A 22,639-nucleotide genomic window follows, 5' to 3' on the forward strand; every position below is an offset into this window, starting at 1 on the left:
AAAACATCCTTAAACTATTAGTAAACTGTAAAACTATTGAGTCCTTTCATTTTAGAAAAAAATCTATTTATATTATTTTACATATAAAATATTTTTAGACTTCAGTCATAGTCAGTTCCATTTTCTCTTTGCAGACTCTTCACCTTATCCAGCAAGCTTCCCTAAAAGGCAAACACTGACAGTATTAATCTCTGAGCTGCAGGTAGAATATATGAAGGTTGGACCCATTATCAGCTCTCACGCTCTTTTTGTTGTGGTGGGGAAGGGGAATTACTTACAAGCTTGAAACAAAAATCTGAAATGGTTCCTATTCAAACACCTCTTTTCACTAATGCAGTTGATTTATGACACTTTGATGATGATGTAATTGGCAAAGTAGGACCCAATCCTGCAATCACTGCTCATGCATGTACTCCATGCAAGTAAATGAGACTATTCACTTGAGTAAGGCTGCAGAATCAAGTCCCAGGCTTGTTAATACTCCTCAATGGCACATCATCTAGAGAACTATTTTCTGCCTCTGCTTCCACTTACAACTTCTGCAAAGGAGTGGGGAGATATTTTCTTGCTTCCTCTGAAATTTCAGTTCCTTGGGGAAAATTACATCAAGTCTAGCACTCCTGTGTCTAGTATTTTACAGATGGGTATTGTGGAACATCAGGAATTTTTGTGACTTAGCCAGAGTCAGTCAGTCAATAGTAGATCTGGAAACAGAATTTAGGAATTTTAACTCCTAGTTATTTGCTCTAGAACATTTACACTAAGAATCCTATTTCAGGGCATAAGATGATCACTAGTTGGGATTGGAAGGAATTCTCCCTTTTGGAAAAGAGCAGTGCAATTAGGCTTATGATGGGTGTTTTACACTGTCTCTGAAGCATATAGCATTAGCTGTGGTTGGAGACAGAACTCCAAACTTAATGGAAGATGGATGCTTTTTGGCATGGCTGTTTCATGTCTCTTGGATGAACAGTGCCCTCATAACTGTAATTATCTGATTAATTAGTTACATTTTCTTTGGTAGACTACTGGTTACATTATTACTGAACCTTGCAACTTCAGGCTTTTATACAGACAAACCAAACTTTATAAATGGGGGGAAATGGGTAGATTTAATCAGTACAAACAACCTTTCAACAACCACTCCTTGAAAACGATATTAATTAGTTAACAAATAGTCACAGTCCTTTAAATATTCAAGAGTTCCAGTAAGGCAAAAAAAATCATTTATTAGGATATAGGGATTTTTGCATTTTGTTGAACAAACAGATTTCATGCTGTTTGTTTTGACCTTACATGTCTGGTATATGTTCTTACATGTAAGTGTATTTAAGCAAGAGAAGCGGTCTGTGCTTGGATTTGTGTGCATTTGATGTCATAAATTGTCCTGTAGTGGTATGAAAATCAGCCATTGCTTGGAAACAGAACTAAAAATAAAAGCCTCAGTGGCATCTATTCCATGAAAAAAAAACTAGAAAAACTAGAACATTTGTACCTTTGTCTGTACATTTAAAAATAGATGCCTTACTGGTCAGTTTTCAGTCTGCTTGTAATACATAATCCAGTCTATATTTTATAAAAAGATGATAGCTTGCAAATTGTATATCCAGGTTCTTAAGAACATAGTTCTTCAATAGTAACACTTACCATTTACATAGTGTTTTTTCATTTTCACAGCATTTTACATTGGCTAATAAACCATCCAACCACATCCAAAGATATGTAAATATGAGCATCCCCATTTTATTGCACAAGGGCACTGATCAAGTTATTGTCAAAAATGAAGTCAGAATTCAAGAATTCCTGGCTCTCAGTCCCATACTCAGCACTCTAGGCCATGCCACCTTCAACAGAACTTCTATATACAAGCTGTAGTAGACTCTGCATTGCATATACACCTCTACCCCAATATAACATGACCCGATATAACACAAATTTGGATATAACGCAGTAAAGCAGTGCTCCGGGGGGGTGAGGCTGCGCACTCCAGTGGATCAAAGCAAGTTTGATATAACATGGTTTCACCTATAACGTAGTAAGATATTTTGGCTTCTGAGGACAGCGTTATATTGGGGTAAAGGTGTATTTAAAGCAATCGTGTGAACTGCACAGGTGTGAATGAGTGCAGAATTTGGCCCCACTTGCTTAATGTAGATTTTAATTCAACATTACAGTACAGTGCAATAGAATACAATATAGTTACTCCTCTGAATCAACCAGCAACAGCCACTGAAGTCTTTCAGTCTAGTGCACAGTTGGAAAATGCCCAAAACGAAAGAAAAGAAAAAGCAGGTTAACAACCCCACCATGGATTTTTTACTATGTAAAAACCAAAAAACACAACTTCAGAATTTCCTGGCATTACAGAACAGATTATTATAAATGTATCTAACTTCAGAGGGACAGTCCTGGTGGCACATGGGTTTCTCTAATGGTATGTGTGTCCTGTGTGCTTTCTGTTTCGCTCTCATATTTGTTAATTATTATGGACACAGCTCAAGCAAAGGAGCTGTGCGTGAAACTGCAAAGAGCAGGGGGTTCTTACCTCATTTATTTTCCACCCAGGCTACTCCCTCAAATGATCATTCACTTGAACCACTAGTTTTCACCCCGCAGAACATCAATGGAAAGTCTGTCAATAGTAACACCAACGCAGAACTTCCCCACCCTTACAAAAAGGCCTAATTCAGAGCCCAATGAAATAAATGAAAAGATTCCCATTGACATCACGGGGCTTTGAATCAAGTCCAAGGAGAGAGAAACTGTATCTTCTCTCTCTATTTCATTATATTATGGTTAACCATCTCTCCTCTATCATTCTGGCCAACTGACAGCAATAGTGTTCACACCCTGAAATGGCACTTAATCTTTGGTTTGACTCTAATTCTGCAGCAAAGCTCTTGATTGCCTTGACAGCTCTTTCATCTCAAACATTCACATTTATGAACACCAAATATAATGAAAAGCCAATATAACTAGTCACTAGGTGAAATTCACCCTTATGCAGGGGGATACCACAAGGCCAAAGTACCCACCACGTTCTGCATAAGGGATGCCTTTCGTCTTTAGAGAAGGAAAGACAGGCCTGAACCAACCTGCCCCAGACCCAAATATACTCCAGAACTTGGAGGAAGTTCTGATCCAGAGACAAATGTCACAGTTGTTCTCTTTTCTGCAATGAGTTCAAACCAAAATCCTGGACTTATTCTACGAGTCTGGCTTCATGGACTAAGCCAGCAGTTTTCAACCCGCAGGGTAGGCTGCATGCAGCCCAATTAGCACACAGCTGCGGCCCAGCTCAGCTGTATGCTGAAGACTGCAGGCTCCAGGCTGTCCTGCCTTGCAGCGGGCTCCGGGCTCCCAGCTGCCCTACCATCTGGCAGGCGCGCTCCGGGCTCCTGACAACCTCGCACGGTGGGGCTCAGGGTTTGGGCAGCTGGCTGCAGCCCGGCCTCCCACAGCAGGGCCCCGGCGGGGTCTGGGGGCAGGGTCCTGGCAGCACCAGGACTCTGTATCCAGGAAGCCGGCTGCCACCTGGTCCCATACAGCAGGTTCCAGGGGTAGGATCCTGGCTGCTGCACAGCCCCCTGCAGCACGGTCTGGAGTCCAGGCAGCCGGCTGCCACCTGGCCCCACAGGTCTTGAGATCTGGGCAGCTGGCTGGCAGTAGGGCTCGGGATCTGAGCAGCCGGCTACTGCCCAGCCCCCAGGCAGCAGGGTCCAGGGTCTGGGAAGCTGGCTGCCGCCCAGCCTGCACACCAGGGCTCAGGCTCCTGGTACGGTCCGGGATTAAGGTCCTGTATGCCCCCCAGCCCCTGCGGCGAGGTCAGGGATCTGGGCAGCTGGTTACCGCCTGGCACCACACAGTGGGATCCAGGGTCCTGGCGGGGTCCTGGTTGCCCCGCAGCCCCGCACGGTGGGGGTCAGGGTCCCCACGCAGCAAGGTGCGGGGTTGGGGTCCCTGCCCCTCTCTGTGGAGAGGTCTCAGGGCGGAGTGCGCTGAGCATCCTGTTTGTGCAGGGGTTTAGGTGGGGGGCAATGTGGTTCTCAACCTGCGGCCCAGCTAACACTAAATAGGTTGAGAATCACTAGACTAAACCAAAATCTTAAGAGGGAAAACTCTTATCCCTGCGATACTGTTCAGGCTTATGTCCCCATTTTATATAAAGTCAAATTTTATTAAGAAGTAACCTATCCTATCATCTTACTTATTCCATAAATGTCTTAACCATTTGATATACCTGTCACATTGGAAAATGCCTTTTATGGTTTAACGCTTCAGACACAAAACGAAGGTGAAAAGAAAAAACAGTAATATTAAAATCTATGGGGTATATAGAACTTTAAAAATACATAGGCTATTGGGTTCTTCCTGGTACCACTCAGATGAAACACACAGGGGCCATATTTTCTCTGCATTCTCTGCACAAGAAAAATGGAAGGCTTATAAACCTTTTAACACTTTCTACTTGATGGAGAGGAGTAGATGTCACTGGACCTCTGTTGTCACATTATTCTCAAAAAATCAAAGACCCTGCTAACATGTAATTTTCAGGGCAGTCAGTTCCATGCCAGAGAGTCCGAATACAAATGATATTTTGAAATTATTCTAAAAAAACCCTAAAAATGCTTAGATGAGTCTCATGCCTTAGCCTGGATCCCTTCCAAATAAAGTTTTTAATTTAATGAACAATTTTGAAAAAGCAGCAAAGAATCCTGTGGCACCTTATAGACTAACAGACGTTTTGGAGCATGAGCTCTCGTGGGTGAATACCCACTTCGTCAGATGCAAACGCTTCACGAAAGCTCATGCTCCAAAACGTCTGTTAGTCTATAAGGTGCCACAGGATTCTTTGCTGCTTTTACAGATCCAGACTAACACGGCTACCCCTTTGATACTTGAATTTTGAAAAAAAAATCCAACATTGCAGCTTTTACAATTCCAGTCATGGAAAGAACAAGAGAAAAAAAATCATATTTGTATTTTAAATACTTTTGATCTTGTTTCAACATCATCAAAGTTCTTCCCAGGACTTAGGTAAATCAAACCTAAATCAGAGGGCTGTTAACACATTCAGAGAAGGAAAGAAAGTTAACCAATGCCAGACCCCGAGGCTTTTTTGAGGGATGAGTCCGATTCTCCTCTCATTTACCCCCTTGTGACTACACTGAGGACAATGGTGTTCAGAATAAGCATCTGGCTGGAGAACTGGGCCCCATATTCTTAGTTCCAATCAACCTATGACCATATATTGTATGGGTGTAAATGAGAGTTAAACCTGTCCCAAGACTTTTACAGTCATTTCTAGCCTGTTCCTATGCAGCTGACGATGGTCCCTATAGAGTGGAACCAGTGCAGTTCTACTGCACAAGGAGGGCAGGATGGGGGGGGAGTCAGGTGGGGGTGTGCACCCACGGCACAGTGTAGAAGCCTGTTCCAGGTGAGCCCCCTGTGTAGCAGTGTCTAGGAGATGGTAGCGGGTATGGGGGTTGCCCTCAGATCCTCCAGCTGAATTCAATAAATCATGCAGCTGCTCAACACCTCTCAGTACCCTAGGCTCTAAGTTGGTTGTAGTACAACGAGGGGCGTCAAACAAAGGGTGCATAGGGAAAGAATCAGCCCAGGAGGCCAAAGGTTACCACAGTACCAGATCATGGAATAAGCTAATGCTATTCTGTGGAAAACTTATTTTTCATATTCTATATATATGTACACACACGTAAACAAACTACTGGTACGAGGGAGCAAAGTCTGACCAAAACACAGGAGAGGCGGAGTGGGGGCCTTAATAAGGGACAAAAGAGCAAATCTGCTAAGGAGTCTCTATCATTCACATTGTTTACAAACCCCAGCCCTGCAAGCTGATTCACAAGCAGAGTCCTCAAGCCTGTGTGAAGCCCCACTGAACTTCCGCAGGACTCAATGCAAGCGTTAGGGTCTGCCCGTGTGGATCAGCTGACAAGACTGATGCCTTGGTCACCACATCCCACCTACAATGTTGCCGAAAGTCCCATTAATGGTTTTATAGAAGGCCCACGCGACAGAAATCCCAAGGTTTTCACAGAACTGATGTACATCGTGAGCAGTACAAAACTGTTTTGTTTGTACCTAGGCTTATACCTGGGCCCCACGAACTCTGCAAAACTGTAGCTGTGGGAATTTGCTACAGAATTGGACATTTTTCCAAGATCCTACAGAATTCAGCATTTTATCTCAAAATTATCATTTTGTGGGTGCCTTGTGCCTAGTACTTTGTTTTCTTGTTCCTTTCCTCATTGAAATCTGGCTGCAGATGCCTTTTGCACCACATCATTCTCCACAAGGGAGATTTAGCTGAACTATCAATCATGCTTTCTTGCACTCTTCCAGGTGGTAGGGGATTTGGGAGCAAGAGCCAAGGTCCAGTTTGTAGCCACAGTGTAGGGGAGTGAACTGGTCCCCATGGAGAATAGTGCAGCAGCTGTTATTTGGGGACTTGAACCACTGGTGCCAGCTGTGAGCTCCCCCACTCCCTGGCACACATGAGGGAAAGGAAATTCTGAGCCAAGCTGTTCTGAGAAATTTTAAGGAGCCAAAACTCAAAATACAGTGAAAATATTCATCATCAAAATATTCTTAATCAAAAAAACCCTAAAAATTTGTCTGATTACTTTCAACAATGAGTTTTTTGTGATGTTCTTCAGGCCCCCTGGCTCCCACAGTGTTCTCCAGGCAACACACCTCGCCAGTCTAGTCTAGTCTATTCTTTTTTATATAGGTTCTCATACCACAATCATTAGTGTACTATCTGAGCCGCCTTCCAGGAGTGTGTTAGGTAATGTAACTAACATCTGTCATGTGTGGTTTGTTCTCATCCTCTCCCCAGAGGGAGAAGTGCGTGCATTGGAGTGTTTTGGTTTGATGTTGACTTTTTTTTAATATGTAAACATATCTGTTGCTATGTGTTTGTATTAGAGAAGGCAGGTCAAAGAAAGGCACCTTCCACTTGGAGAGGAGAGCTGGGAGTAAGTGATGGTCCCTAGTTCTAGGGGGAGTTGATTTCACAGTCTTGGATCAGTCCCAGATAAAGTTTTGTCTCCCACCTACACTTCTGCCTCCTTCTATTTCCTGGCTGGCTTTGGTTAAGGCATGGATACATTTTTGTGCAGTGCCTAGCATAATGGGGCACTGAGCTGGCTGAGATCCGTCAGTGCGACCACAATATGATGTTAAGTAATAACAACAATAATAATTGAGGCTGTGTGTTTGGGAGTGGGAAGAGGGGAGTGAAGGGTATTTCATGCCCACAGACGACGTTAACTTTGCAGCAGATTTTAGGGCTTCTTGACGCAGAACTTGGTGAGGTTCACAAGCTGCGACTTACATCCAAACACTTTTTTGATCAAGAATTGAGGGAAAGTCCAGGATGTTAAGGTATCTAGGTTAATATGCACAACTGTGGAATCAGTCACTATCACTTTCTTTATTATTCCCTCTTCTAAAAAATAATACTTTAATGACTCTAGCATTAGCCCAGAGATATAAATGAAACATTAATACAAACATGATTACATACCCTTTCTTCTGTCAGTAAGCTTCCTTCATTTACAGTTCCAGGATCCTCTGCATTACATTTCTGACAAATTGGGTTTTTGTTGTTTCTGGTGGGAAAAAAAAATTAATTAAAAAAAAGATTTGTGAACTGTAATTCAGAGAGCCTCTGTTTCAAGAATAACAAATTAACAAAAACAACAGAAGTATTAATTTCAGCTCAAGGTCAACATGCTTTACGGTAAAAGGACCAAATCTTGGTCCCACTGAAAGTCCACAATTTTTAACCATCTATCAACAAAATCTGAACCGTCATGACTATTCTGCTCTACAAAGCCAGCAATGCTGGGAATCTACTTCTTTCAGTGAGGTAGGCACTAACTCCATGTAGTGTACAATAACCTGAAATCTGAAGTCTTTTTAACACAGTAGTGATGTCCTTTCTTCTCTGGTAGGTGGATAGGTTTTTAATTGCCAGGATACATCTCAGGGCTAAATCTTCTCTTCATTCACACAGGCCACCATCGTTGTGTTGACTTGTAAAATTCGCTATTGAGTGTCCACACGAAGGACAATGGCATAGCTGGTGCAGGAGTGAACTCTAAAGTGGCATCATCATACTTTCCAGTAACACAGCCACAAAATGTTTTGGTTTTAATTTGAAATATTTCTTAAATTAGCATTTAAACTGTGCAATTAAAGGGAAAAAACAAAGCTTTTCAGGAAGAGGCAAGCACTTCTGTGCTGCTGCAATTACCATCCAGCCGAATCATGTATTAGTTCAGTTCAAGAAACGCGACAGAAAAGTGTCCTTATGACCAGATGAAGAGCATGACATTACTGCCTTCAGACTGTACTAACAGATTTGCTTGGTTCAGTTTCCAGTTACATTACAAAGTTGTCATGAGAAGATATAAGCAGACAGAGAAAATTCTGTTCTTACTTTCAGGAGTGCACGTCTCCACTGACTGCAGCAGAGTTACTCTGGATTTACACCAGTGAGAGCAAGCAGAATTTAGCCCAATGGGCCAAATGCATTCTGTGTAAAATGCCATTACACTGTAGTGCTTTGGCCTGCCAGTCACACGTGGCTGGTTGGCTGGCTGGCTGACCAACTCATCTTTTTGTTACAGTTTAACCAGGATATATACTTAGGGCTTGTCTACACTGGCAATTAACAGAGCTGCAACTTTCTGGCTCAGGGGTGTGAAAAAAGCGCAGCGACCACACAAGGCATATTAAAGTGCTGCCGCAGCAGCATTTTAGCATTGCCAGTATAGACCAGCCCTTAAAGAGAAGAGGGGAGAAGCAGCTAAGCAATTAAGAACAATAACCTCTGTCTCCAAGCAAAAAGGCTGGCATTGTTCTGAGGGTTGGTTCCTTACTGGACATTAACCCAGATTTTACATCGTGCACTTTATAATGTTCTAAAATAACGACAACATTTTAAACTTCCATAGCACCTTTCATCCAAGAATTGAAAAAGCATTTTACACGTATTAAAGTAACTTCACAATAGCCTTCCTATGAGCTTTCAATATGATTCTCTCCCTTTTAGACTGGGAAGGGAAACTGAAGTATAGAAACAGACTTCAAAGAGAAACTGCAGAGCTACAATTCATTTGCAAACTTAACAAAATCAATTTGGGCTTAAATAGGGACTGGGAGTGGCTCGCTCACTACAAAAGCAATTTTCCCTCTCTTGGTACAGACACCTTCTCATCAATTATTGGGGGTGGCCCACATCCACCCTAACTGAATTGGCCTTGTCATCACTGATTCTCCACTTGTAAGGTAACTCCCTTCTCTTTATGTGCCAGTATATTTATGTTTGTGTCTGTAATTTTCACTACATGCATCTGTAGAAGTGGGTTTTTTACCCACAAAAGCTTATGCCCAAATAAATCTGTTAGTCTCTAAGGTGCCACTGGACTCCTCATTGTTTTTGTGGATACAGACTAACACGGCTACCCCTCTAATACTTGAAGTATAGAGAGGTAATTTGTCTAAGGTTATACAGCAAGTCAACAGCAGAGCTAAGAGGAGAACCTGGCAATCCTGACCACTAGACCACACTCAAAGCCTAGACATACATCCTGAAAATAATACCACTGTAAGGAAGTATACATGGATGATAAAATTACTACTAATCAACATCCCAGGTACTCTCAAACTCTACTCTAAACACTTTATCTCTATTTAGTAGATTATCACAACAGATCATCCTACTAGGGCTGTAGCTAAGAATCTGCCACTTGAAATCTTTCTGTCTTCTGGGCAGAAATGCATTATCACGTGGTCTCCTGTAGAAAGAACTTACCGTACAACCCATGAGAGGCAAGCCGCGCAGTATCTATGCCCGCATAGTGTTTGCTGGGCTTTCTTCAAGACGTTATTACAGCTGCTGCACAGGTATTTGTGATCGGGCACATTCTCACAGATGCTGGTGGGATAACCAAAGGGAAATTCGTTTTCGTCAGGTGATGAGCCAGGGCCATCCGGAGAGACTCTGTCTGCCCTCTCAGCCATCTGAAGTAAACTGCTGTGAAAGATGTGGAACACACTAACTGCTGAAACAAGCAGACACCCGCTCTGGTAGATGTGAAATATTACATTGAGCATCTAAGTCCACAAGGCAACTTCAAACCTGTGCAGTAATCTAGCGATCTGTTTAATTAAATCTGTAGCTGACATGTGTGACTAAGTGTCATGGTGGGGTTTGACTAGGTACCAGCAGGAAATTACTGTACAGATTTAAAATTCCCCTGAATCACAAAATGAAAACAGATACATTATAATCAAGAGGAAGCTGGGGGGCTTTGCATAGTTTTCAGGTTTGTTTTCAGGGCAAAGTAAATATTTCTGTTCTTTTTAGAACTATACCACCATTGGTCAATATACTCAGCAGAACATTTCCTGTAGAGTAAATCCCCAGTCTCAGAACTCTAGTTCCCATTTCACCAAAAGCTTGTCCGTGATTGCATTTTACAGATGTGGAAACTCCAGAACAGAGAGGTGTAATGACTTTCCCACAGTCATAAAAGAAGATAGAGGCAAACCCAGGAAAATACAAGTCCATTAACTAATGCCACGCTCTAGCCACTAGATATGTAGGGCCTGATTTGCCGAGCACCTCCAGCGCCCCCTGTAGTTAATGGACATTGTGAAAATCAGGCCAACACTGGCTCTGGAGGACTCAAGAACGGTTAGGAAAATTCAGGGTTTTATTACATATAGAACCTGAACAAATATAATTCATAACTGTACCCTTATGAATCACATTTTTCTCATGACAGCACTAACATAGAAGTACCAGTCTTGGTACCAATAGTGACATTAGCAGAAACTGTTATTAACTAATGATCTGAAAAAACAGAATCAATGTTCATGTTATTAGCTCAGAAAACAAAATGCAATTTTTTTCCTGCCCTAAAAACCTACACAGGCTCTGATCAGCCAGGAACCTAGAGGAATATAATACTGTACAATTATAATCCCATCTTCTAGATACTCTGCACATTTTTCTGCGGTGATCATGCCCTAGATTAGATATCCTGTAGTTCTTGTGCAGGAAAGTATCCATTGACTTCAGTGGGACTTTTGCTTGTATAAACAGCTGTAAGATTGTACTGTTTTCTTTTCTCTGTGGTACCTTGCATACATATTGTATCCCTAAATGGGCTACCTCAGTAAAGATTAATATAAAACTCCTAAGAGAGGGAGGGAGATTCTAATAGGTGTAGGCATCAAAAATCTATTTTCAGTTAAGATCTGAAATAAGATGAAAAGTCAACAAGCTGGAGAAATAAAAGAAGGGTGTTCTAGATAGTAAAAACTGCAGAGAAGAAGATTCTTGCACCAACAGTGGAAAGACAATACACAGTGGCATTCAGGAGTGTTTAATTCAGCCAAGATGTTTTTGTAATCTACTACTAAGGAAGCCAGCTAGCTAAATTCTCAAATACCTCCAAGTCAATGGCTTGCCTTTGCTGGATACCAGCGGCATTATTGTTGGGTTGGCCAACACCTCTATCGATTTCCCTCCGCCAGGGTCTCACATAACAAATGCACTACCTAAAGAATGTGTAACCGAAACCATTGTTGGCTTCTATACATGCTATAAAGGTGGCTTTACAAGTTCTGCACAGGGCTTTTCCCTGATAGGGAGAAAGTGGATTATTCCAGTCAGTGGAGCAGAAAAACCCACTACTGACTTTAGAGCAAGGAGAAAGCCCCCTCTCTGCAGTGACAGGTGTTTCGGGGGGTAGAGGGGGTGACAGTGTTTAAGGCCAGAAGGGAAGGGGATCTCCAGATCATCTAGCCTGGCTGCCCGGATAGCACAGGCCACCAACACCGCCCAGCACCTGCCCCGCTGACCCCAAACCAGCTCAGGCCCAGGGCTAAAGCTGAGCGCTGGGGAAAGAGGCTTACAGCCTCTCTTCTCTCACTAGTTCGGGCACAGCTGCACCCGGGAAGGGCGATGGGCTGTGGTGGGGCCCGGGGGGTCGGGGTCCGTGGCCCATGCCCGGGGGGAACTACAGGGGGTCCTGAGGTCCCTGGCCTATAGGCAGGATGGGGCGGGGGGAGGTCCTTGGTCCCTGACCCGCGATGGGGGAGATCGGGGGGTGCCGGGATTTCTGGCGGCGCTCGGCTGGGAGGTCCCGGGGCCCGTAGCCCGCGGGGCGGGGCAGTCCCGCTCGCCCAAGCCCGGCCTGGAACAGCCGGGGGGCGCGAGAGCGGGGATCCCGGCCCGGCCGTTCCCTGCCGCCACCTTACCTGAGCCCCGGCGCGCAGCTCCCACTGGCCGGGGCCCGGCCTGACCCTCCGGCTGCCGCCTGCGGCGCTTCCCTCCCCCGGCAGCTGGGGCCGTGGCTGGCGGCAGCGACAGGCCGGGGCCGGCTTTGTTCAACCACAAAGAGAAACCAAAGCAAGGGCCTGAAATCCCCGGGGGGCGGGGGAGTCACAGGGATCCCCAGGGTGGGGGTGTGGGGAGGGGGGAGCTCACAGGGATCCCCAGGGTGGGGGTGTGGGGAGCTCACAGGGATCCCCAGGGTGGGGATGTGGCGAGGTGGGGCTGGGGGAGTCACAGGGATCCCCAGGGTGGGGGTGTGGGGAGGGGGGAGCTCACAGGGATCCCCAGGGTGGGGGTGTGGGGAGGTGGGGCTGGGGGAGTCACAGGGATCCCCAGGGTGGGGGTGTGGGGAGGGGGGAGCTCACAGGGATCCCCAGGGTGGGGGAGTGGGGAGCTCACAGGGATCCCCAGGGTGGGGATGTGGCGAGGTGGGGCTGGGGGAGTCACAGGGATCCCCAGGGTGGGGGTGTGGGGAGGGGGGAGCTCACAGGGATCCCCAGGGTGGGGGTGTGGGGAGGTGGGGCTGGGGGAGTCACAGGGATCCCCAGGGTGGGGGTGTGGGGAGGGGGGAGCTCACAGGGATCCCCAGGGTGGGGGTGTGGGGAGCTCACAGGGATCCCCAGGGTGGGGGTGTGGCGAGGTGGGGCTGGGGGAGTCACAGGGATCCCCAGGGTGGGGGTGTGGGGAGGGGGGAGCTCACAGGGATCCCCAGGGTGGGGGTGTGGGGAGGTGGGGCTGGGGGAGTCACAGGGATCCCCAGGGTGGGGGTGTGGGGAGGGGGAGCTCACAGGGATCCCCAGGGTGTGGGGAGGTGGGGCTGGGGGAGTCACAGGGATCCCCAGGGTGGGGGTGTGGGGAGCTGGAGGAGTCACAGGGATCCCCAGGGTGGGGGTGTGGGGAGGGGGAGCTCACAGGGATCCCCAGGGTGTGGGGAGGTGGGGCTGGGGGAGTCACAGGGATCCCCAGGGTGGGGGTGTGGGGAGGTGGGGCTAGGGGAGTCACAGGTATCCCCAGGGTGGGGGTGCGGGGAGGGGGGAGCTCACAGGGATCCCCAGGGTGGAGGTGTGGGGAGGTGGGGCTGGGGGAGTCACAGGTATCTCCAGGGTGGGGGTGTGGGGAGGGGGGAGCTCACAGGGATCCCCAGGGTGGGTGTGTGGGGAGGGAGGGGCTGGGGGAGCTCACAGGGATCCCCAGGGTGGGGGTGTGGGGAGGTGGGGCTAGGGGAGTCACAGGTATCCCCAGGGTGGGGGTGCGGGGAGGGGGGAGCTCACAGGGATCCCCAGGGTGGGGGTGTGGGGAGGTGGGGCTGGGGGAGTCACAGGTATCTCCAGGGTGGGGGTGTGGGGAGGGGGGAGCTCACAGGGATCCCCAGGGTGGGTGTGTGGGGAGGGAGGGGCTGAGGGAGCTCACAGGGATCCCCAGGGTGGTTGTGTGGGGAGGGGGACTAGGGGAAATCACAGGGATCCCCAGGGTGGGTGGGTGTGTGGGAAGGGGGGGCTGGGAAGCTCACGGGGATCCCTGGGTGTGTGGAGTGGGCTGGGGAGCTCACAAGGATCTGGGGAGGGGGGCTGGGGAGCTCACAGCTCACCCGGGGGTGTGGCGGGGGGGCTGAGGGAGCTCACAGGGATCTCGGGGGGAGGGCTGGAGAGCTCATAGGGATACCCGGGGTGGGGATGGGGGGAGCTCATGGAACCCCAGTGTGAGGGGTGGGGGAGCTCACAGGGTTCCCCAGTAGGGAGGGCTGGGGAGCTCACAGAGGATCTGCAATATCTGTGTGGGGACTGGAGGAGTGCACAGGGGATCCCCAGTGTGTGTGAATGGCAGTGTGGGGGGTGGGTAAACTTCACAGGGATCCCCAATATGTGTGGATGGCTGGGGGAGGTCACAGGGGATCTCCAGTATGGCTGGGTGGCAGTGTGGGTGAATCTCACAGGGATCTCTGTGGGGGGGGGGAGCGGAGCTCACATAGATCTGCAGTATGTGGGGGGGGCTGGGGAGCTCACAGGGATCCCCAGTGTGTATGGGGGTGAACTTCACAGGATCCTTAGTGGGGGTCCTGGGGGTGCTCACAGGGGATCCCCAGTGTTTGTGGAGGAATGGAGGAGCTCACACAGGGAGAATCCCATTAGTATCTGGAGGGTACTCACAGAAGGAGATTTCTCCTGCTCTTCGGTACCTAATAAGAGCATAACCTAACTTCAGACTTCTATTTTTGAGAATTTTGACCATGGGCAAAGATTATCAACATTACTGGCCTGCTCTTTTTGATCTTTCAATGGGCAGTGACAGTTAAGTTACAGCGAAATTTAAGTTTGTGGGTTTTTAAAAAGTCTTACAAAACCCAATATTAATAAATGTTTTTGCCAGTTGTTACATTTTATGACAAAATAAAACTAAACAAAACCCTGTTTTGGGGGGATGGGTGAGAGTGTTTGTTTTCATAGAAATGTCAGGCTGGAAAGGCCCTCAAGCAGTCCTCAAGTCCAGCCCCCTGGACTGAGGCAGCACCAAGTGAACCTGACCATCCCTGATCTGTGTTTGTCTCACTTATTCTTAAAATCCTCCAATGAAGAGAATTCCACAACCTCCCTGGAAAGCCTATTCCAGAACTTAACTGCCCTTACAATTATAAGATAAAAGACATTACCTCACCAACTTCGTCTTTTTAATATCCTTGGACCAATAGGGCTACAACACTACAAACAACTTGTAGATAGAACACTTTTCCCAATATCTAGCTTAAATCTTCCTTGCTGCATATTAAGCCTATTGCTTCTTGTCCTACCTCCAAAAGACATGGCAATTAATCACCAACCTCCTTATAACCGCCCTGAACATATCTGGAGACTATCATGTCCCCCCTCAGTCTTCTTTTCTGAGAACTAAACATGCCCAGTTTTTTTCCTCTACCTTTTTTCCTCATAGATCAGGTTTTCTAAATCTTTTATCATTTTTGTTCCTCTCTACAACTTGTCCCCAATCTTTCCTAAAGTACAGCACCCAGAATTGAACACAGTACTCCAGCTGAGACCTCATCACTGCCAAGCAGGGCAGGACAATTACCTAATGTGTCTTACCTATGACATGCCTTTGAATACACTCTTCTAGAATTAGCCTTTTTTGCAACTGCCTCATATTTCAGTTTGTACTGCACTAGAATCCCCTGATCCTTTTCAGTAATTTCATTTAGACCACGTACCTAGGAAGGTTTCTTCATAAGAAGGGGGTTCTCTTTCTTCCCCCCGAGGACCAGTTGAGATAAGAATCAAAGTGGGAATTGAGGGCACTCCATACTTAGTAGGACTGGACCCTTACAGAGAAAGTTACAGGTGCAAATACTGCATCAGACCAGTGGTCCATCTAGTCCAGTCCTGTCCAAAAGTACTTCTTTGATTCTGCACGTATTTTCTGTACTGCTTTATAGAAAGGCTGAAAGAAACATTTAGGTAAGATCTTGAACTTCCTACCTCCCACCTCCCCCCCACCCCATTATGTGATAAAAGAGTTATATTCATGTGTTGTTTGAAGAGCTCAGAAACATTCATCAGCTCCATTCACATAGCTGTTGTGTGACTCAGCTCTTTGGTTGCCTGCACAGTATAGTAATGTTCTGTTTTCAAGTGTGCTATCACATCTGTGGTACAGGCAAGAGAAAACGTTCCCAAAAATCTTTCCATTAAACTCCCACCTCCCTATCTTAAATAGACAATGTTAAGTAATATAGGAAAAAATAGTATTTGTCATCATCTGGGAGATATATTCTCTAGATTTCCAAAGAGTAGTTTAGTTTAAAAATCAAGCACAGTTGGAGAGAACTATATCTAAAAAGAGAGCCACTTTTTATGTATGACTTACAATATTTATTCTCTCCCCAGAGTTGCACTAGTGGTGCTCATGCACTCACAACAGGACCATTTTTGCAAGCACCCACTACTGTGAGTATTCTGCACTATAAGCACTGCTCCTAGTAGTGTTTGCACAACACAGCCTATAGAAACCATGATTGTTTTAAGATAGAGCAGGAAATGTTTGGATGAAATTGTTGGAAACTAATTTTATTTTCAGACTTCGGAGAGGTCAGCTGAAAACAACAGGAATTAAACACGCACTGAAAATCTGCTGCAAAACAGACAGGGTCTCTTTATGTAACATAATAGATGGGCAGCTGCTCAGTTTTCTTTACCATTTCAAGCTCTGTTATCTATAACAGAAAACATTTGAGCTCGTTTTGTTTCATGGCCCAAGACTTTTCAAATCACAGCTGTCAGCTAATCTACTGATGGAATTTAGAGATGAATAACTAGCATTTTGTGGTGGCTGGTATTTTCAGAGAGAAGGGTCAAATTCTTTTAGGAGTTCAAGCAGTTGCTGCAAGAGGTTTCCCATATTTATGTTCTCAGCCCTTTAATTTTATTCATTAAAAATCTCCTCCTTGGACCAAATTCCTCTCTCAGTTAGACCCATACAATCTTACTAGAGTCAATGGGGTTTCAGGAGTGTCACCAAGAGCAGAATTTGGTCCTTTGCTTTGTCAGAAAATGATTAGCAGCTAACTAAAAACAAGAATGAGGAAAAGGGGATTGGGGTTACAAAACTAGGTAAATGTAAACTTCACACAGTGTAGTCTTATAATAAGAGCAGGAGACTGGGGGGTCAGAACTTCTGGATTCTAATCCAGCTGCTGCCATAGCTTCCCTATATGGTGCCTGGCAAATCACTGAGACCTGTGCATGAAAAGTGCTATATATAAGATAAGTATTAATATTAATTACTATCGTTGCACATGCAAATGGCTAATTATAGCAATGTGGGTATGCAATTACCTGATTTGTACATGCAGTCATGGTAACTGCATGTGTAACCTTTTAAAAATCAGGATTCTAATTTCAATAAGATATTTGATGGTGAAAATGTGAAAGTGGCCACATGATCTAAGTTTTGGTAAGGTTAATGTTTAAACTGATGGCCTTCAAAATAAGGCCCCCTTAGTGAGTGGGAGTTTGGGTTGAATAATAATTGCAGGATTGGCCCCTAATACCATTCCATCTATACTTCCAGCTTTGATGTGGTGCAAGTTTATTCATAGATGTTCTGTTTTCTGAGCGCAGGATAGACAGTGTCGCATACCATAGCATTGTCCTTTATGTTACCAAAATTAAATATGGAAACACTGACACAAACTGAACTCGAGTGGTGTGAATGGCTAGTGGTAAAGATCAGTCAGTGTTTCCATTATAAACCTCTGCTTTCATAGAACTAGGACCATACAATTCACATTGGGTTGAAATGTGACGCAGAAATTCTCAGCCAGGGTATGAATTACTTTTTTTTTAAAGAAAATATGTCTGAGTGTGGCCATTTTTAAGTGGGAGTTCAAAGAAATAGAAGTTAATGGTTTCAGAGGGGAGGCCATAATACAGTTGGGTCAATTTCAGTTTCTGAATGAGAGAGACACAAAAAACCTCAATGTGCTAACAATACTGTATGTCTCTGCTGTATGTTAAGTGAGCCTATTCCCTCTCTTTCGCCTTCATAGTTCTGTAAAATATTACACCTTTATCTTAAAAGGCACTGAATTACACAAAGAAACTAAAGATAAGTTTTTGGTACTTTCCAAACTTGAGATATTTCCTCTGGTAAATTTCCCCCACATGAGATCAGTTAACTGAAAACAGGATGTGGCTCACAAAGAGATTAAGATTTGAAGCTTAACTATATTATAGACCCATTGCACTGATGTTGGCTTTGCAGGGGTAGTGTATTAGTATATAGGCTGGCTTATCAATTTTATATCTAAGGGGAAATGTAATGCAGGGACATTTAGATTCAGGGTAAAATTTCCATTAGCACATAAATTACTTAGGACTTTCAATGATCCATAGGTTCCTAAACACAACAAGGAGTCCGGTGGCACCTTAAAGACTAACAGATTTATTTGGGCATAAGCTTTTGTGGATAAAAAACCCACTTCTTCAGATGCATGGAGTGAAAATTACAGATGCAGGCATTATTATACTGACACCTGAAGAGAACGGAGTTACCTCACAAGTGGAGAACCATTGTTGACAGGGCCAATTCAATCAGGGTGGATGTAGTCCACTCCCAATAATTGAGGAGGAGGTGTCAATACCAGGAGAAGGAAAGGTGCTTTTCTAGTGAAGTTCCTAAGTGTCTAAATCACTTTTGAAAATGGGTTTTAGGCTTATAAGTGACTTTTAGGTGCTTCTGAAAATTTTACTTCAAAGTATTTACAACATTTTGTGGGCCAAGAGTCCCAGTTTGAAGATAGACACAAAATGAATGGGATCTGGATGCCCATTCAATGCATAGTTTTAAATTAATATAAAATGGCTGAAAATGTAGGTATGTGGTAGGAGGGACCCTGAAAAATTGTTAAAACTAGAAAAAAAAACCCTAAGTTAATAAAACAAGGTCAGTCTCTCAATGAGACATAATACTTCCAGTAGTTACAGTTGAGGACTCAAAGTCAAGATTCTTGACTGTATTTCCTATTCTGCCACTGAGTTGTTTTTAACTTTGAGTACATCACCTCTTTGACTGACTTTACCCACTTATACAATAGGGGTACTAATAGCTATGTACTTTCCTTCCAGAAGTGTCATGGGGCTTATTAATGTTTGCACTGTGCTTTGTGATATTCAAATTAAAAGTGCTCTAAAAGAGTAAAGTATTATTGGATTCCAGTCCAGAGCAAAGTGACAGCTTTGCCACCATCCCATGACTGGTCTCGGATACATTCTTTTAGGTTGCTTTTGTTGTAATACCTCCCACTGTACTTACTGCTGGTTTTACCTTTTGTGTGTTACATTTACACACTGCAGACCTGGTCCAACTTTGATTGAATTAGATGGAAAGATTTCCACTAACTTCAATGGAAGATGAATTGTACTCTGGCACCAATGTTGGGAATCAATATTTTTCCCTTGATCCACACACTATATTTTTCCAGTTTATATTTACTGTAACATACTATTATCCTCAGTTTACTAGTGAAGAAATTAATTTCAGGAACAGCTGTTTGGGAACATCACTTTGGCACTTGTCAAAAAATGTAAGAAGTGTCCCATGCTGATCTTGTTTTAGTCATTCACTAAAGTAGTTTCAGTGATACAAACCAAGGAGTCATCTTAGGCAAGAGAAGGTCCAAAAACTAAAATGTGCCTCCCTGTCATGATTTGCTCATTAACTTTTGCAAACTACCCTATTGCAGGACAAAAATTAACTGAGAAGAGTACCTGCCTCTGGTTTTAAGCATCCTGATTATTCAAGCCCTGTCTACTCTAAGGAAACCCACAACAATGCAACTGTATTGCTGTCACTACTTCAGTGCAAACATCTAATGTAGATATGCTAAACTGGCACAAACCTGGTCTTACACAGGGCAGTTTACTTCAGCCTCTCACCAGATTACACTATGCTTTGCACCGGTACAGCCAGTCTACAAAAACCAGGGGGTTTTGCTGCTGTAACTATATTACTGTTGTTACTATAATTACATTAATGTGTTTATACCAGTGTGAATTTCCTTAATGTAGACAGGGCCTGATCGCGACTGGAAAATTCCTACCTGCTCATTTCCTTTCTAATTGCTTTGGAGGAAACACTGGGGATATGGCTATGCCCACCTGTCAGGCTGTCAAAGAGTTCTTCCAAAGCTCTGGAGGTAACACTTGGAAACCAAGCTAAAATGTAACATCTCCTCACTGTGAAACAAATGGCAAAATATGAACGTTCCATCTCTATATACACCAATTCACTGTTTGCTATGGAACCCCTCATTAACATAGGTAAACCTAGTGCCTTTGGTGGGACAGATTAGTGGAAACATTTACAGGAGAAAGGAAATGAGCAGATAAGACATTCCTACTCTCTTACATAATGTCTCCATTAATCCTTACTGAAGGGAAACAACAAGAAGCAAATGGGGTAGAGGAGAAGGCGATAGTAAACCTAGTGGTTTGGAGCTGTGCTCCGGCTCCATTCCAGCTCCAGGCAAAAACCTGCAGCTCCACTGCTCCGGAGCTGCTCTGCACTCCAGCTCTGGGCTCTACTCCAAAGCCCTGCCCAGTGGGACCCTTGATATTTAGCTGACTGGAGCACCCTTGTCCTTGAGACATCAGCAGATGCTTAAAAGATGAGCTTGTAATCCTTGATGGAAATAGGAAGAGAGAACTACGTTGCAGCCTTGTATATTTCTTCCACTGAGTAGCTGTAACGTCATTGAGTTTGGTTTTTCTGAGGTTACAGCTTTGCAACAGTGTATCCAGCTCTCAATAGAAGGTTTAAAATGATATTTGACCTTTGCATGTTGGACGCTATGAGAGAAATCATGCTTAAGCTTCCTTGAAATGTATGTAATTGTTTTAAGCAGTACAAGGTCCCTGCAGTCATCCAAAGCACGCCAAACTATTTCTTGAGGGAGTTTCTTTTATAAACACTTGAGTATTGTTTAATTTTAACTAAAGCTCAATAAAAACACCTGAAGTTAAAGTGAATCCACCTGATTGTACTGTCTGCTTAGTAGGGCTGTTTTTAATCACACAAGGAGAACAGGATATTGCCCAGGGCAGCAAAGTGTACAAGGACTGTTTATGTGAGTGACTGAATGCAGTCCATCAGGAATGTACACATTGTCCAGTTAGCCTAGGGTAGCAACTCCTGTAGGATCACAGCACCGGCTTCTCAGTTCATCAGTAAATAACTCAGCTCACTACAGATTCTGAGCCTTGCTATCTGCAGACCACCCACAGTGCACAAAGCACCTAGATGCACTAATCACACAAATTGATTTCCTTGCCTTTTACTTTTCTCAGCTGAAGCACATAAGCAAGAGAAAATCACCCCTCCTTGCTCTCTTCAGTCAAACATCAACTTCTGGAAGAAGCCACACACAAATGCTTTCATTCCTGTGTTGTAGGATCACTCACACTCTGGTAACTCCATATGTTGTTCTGTGAATAATGGTGACTTATGAAAAGAGCCAAGATTTTCAAATACAACTGCTAACTCAGGGTGCCCAATGTGAGATGCCTTACTGTGGCCTGATTTTCAGAAGGCGGGTGCTCGGCACTTTCTGAAAATCCAGCTCCTTTAAAGAGTGTCAAGCTGGGCTCCCAAAACTGAGACACTGACAATCACTAGTCACTTTTAAAAATGTTGGACTAGACCTTTATTATTATTTATAGATCACCTATACGCTAACGTGGCAAGAAAAGGGTCCATCCCCCTGCATTTTATAATCCAACTCAAATTTCAGTGGCACGTCTACAGTGCTTTCCATAGGAAGATCTCCAAGTGCTTTACAAACATGACTGAGACAAGCTCCACAACACCCTTCGCAATGACTTATCGTCATCCCTATTTTACAGATAGGAAACTGAGGCACAGAGAAGTTAAGTGCATTGCTCAAGGTTGCACAGGAGGACCCTTGCACAACTAGGAACAGAACCTGTTTTTTTCCTCCTCCCAGTCTACATGATCATGCTTCTTCCCACATACAGGCACAGAGACACAACTGATGTAGGAAATCAAAGTATTCACAGAGTAAGAGGATTTTAAGGAGGAATTTGAAGGAGACAATAGGGTGCTTAGTAACTGCAAAAGAGGAAACTTTTTCAAGCATGGAGAGTAAAAGTGAAAACGGGAGAAGGTGGATGTGGAACAAGGCAAATCTGCATCTTATCTATGTGCAAGCTAACTGTCTCCATGTCTAAATTCAGGAACAAAGTCATCTTGTGAGGTCAAGTAACTCAGCATCTTTGTCTATGACAAAGAGTACATCATTGTACACAAGTTCCCAGAAGCGTCCTTGGAACACAGCCAAGGAAACAGACCTTGAAACTCCATATGGAACGTCTGCATCTCGAACTGGACGCTGGAACCATAGTGCAAATGGGTGGGACACAAAGTATTTGGGAAACGAATGCTTCCATCTGTTCCAGTTTGGTGTCAATGGGTCTTCCTGAAAGAAGCAGAAACACAGACATGTTGCACAGTCTAATGCAGCAATATTTTATCTGTTTAATTAAAAGCATACCTAACTCTTTCCACCCTAATTAACTTTTGTTTAATAGGCTAGGATTGGAATGTATCACTTGTGAACAAGCTTATGGGAAGGAGTGCCCTCTACTGGGGCTGTCTCTTTAGGGAGCTGTTCAGTTCAGAACTAGTGACCAAAGAAGGAGAAATAACAAGCCACATGTACCAGGTACAAACAGAGTTGTACGAAACTTGCTG

General features: G+C 44.6%; 1 protein-coding gene across 5 annotated transcripts in view; it reads right to left on the reverse strand.

The window, feature by feature from the left end:
* TRAF1 (TNF receptor associated factor 1) overlaps positions 1–22,639 on the reverse strand; it is a 62,667-nt gene that overhangs the window by 19,477 nt on the left and 20,551 nt on the right. For 2 of the 5 annotated variants that reach the window (XM_030536131.1, XM_030536134.1), the window contains 3 exons: positions 22,237–22,364; positions 9,851–10,069; positions 7,556–7,640 (listed from right to left, as the gene is read on the reverse strand). In XM_030536131.1, coding sequence (XP_030391991.1) covers positions 7,556–7,640; positions 9,851–10,069; positions 22,237–22,364 — 432 coding nt within the window. Of the gene's footprint in view, positions 1–7,555; positions 7,641–9,850; positions 10,073–12,306; positions 12,378–22,236; positions 22,365–22,639 lie in introns of those variants that run through there. The other 3 variants (XM_030536135.1, XM_030536133.1, XM_030536132.1) reach the window with 3 other exon arrangements.

This window comes from Gopherus evgoodei, chromosome 16, assembly GCF_007399415.2.
Source record: "Gopherus evgoodei ecotype Sinaloan lineage chromosome 16, rGopEvg1_v1.p, whole genome shotgun sequence".
NCBI classification, from domain to species: domain Eukaryota; kingdom Metazoa; phylum Chordata; order Testudines; family Testudinidae; genus Gopherus; species Gopherus evgoodei.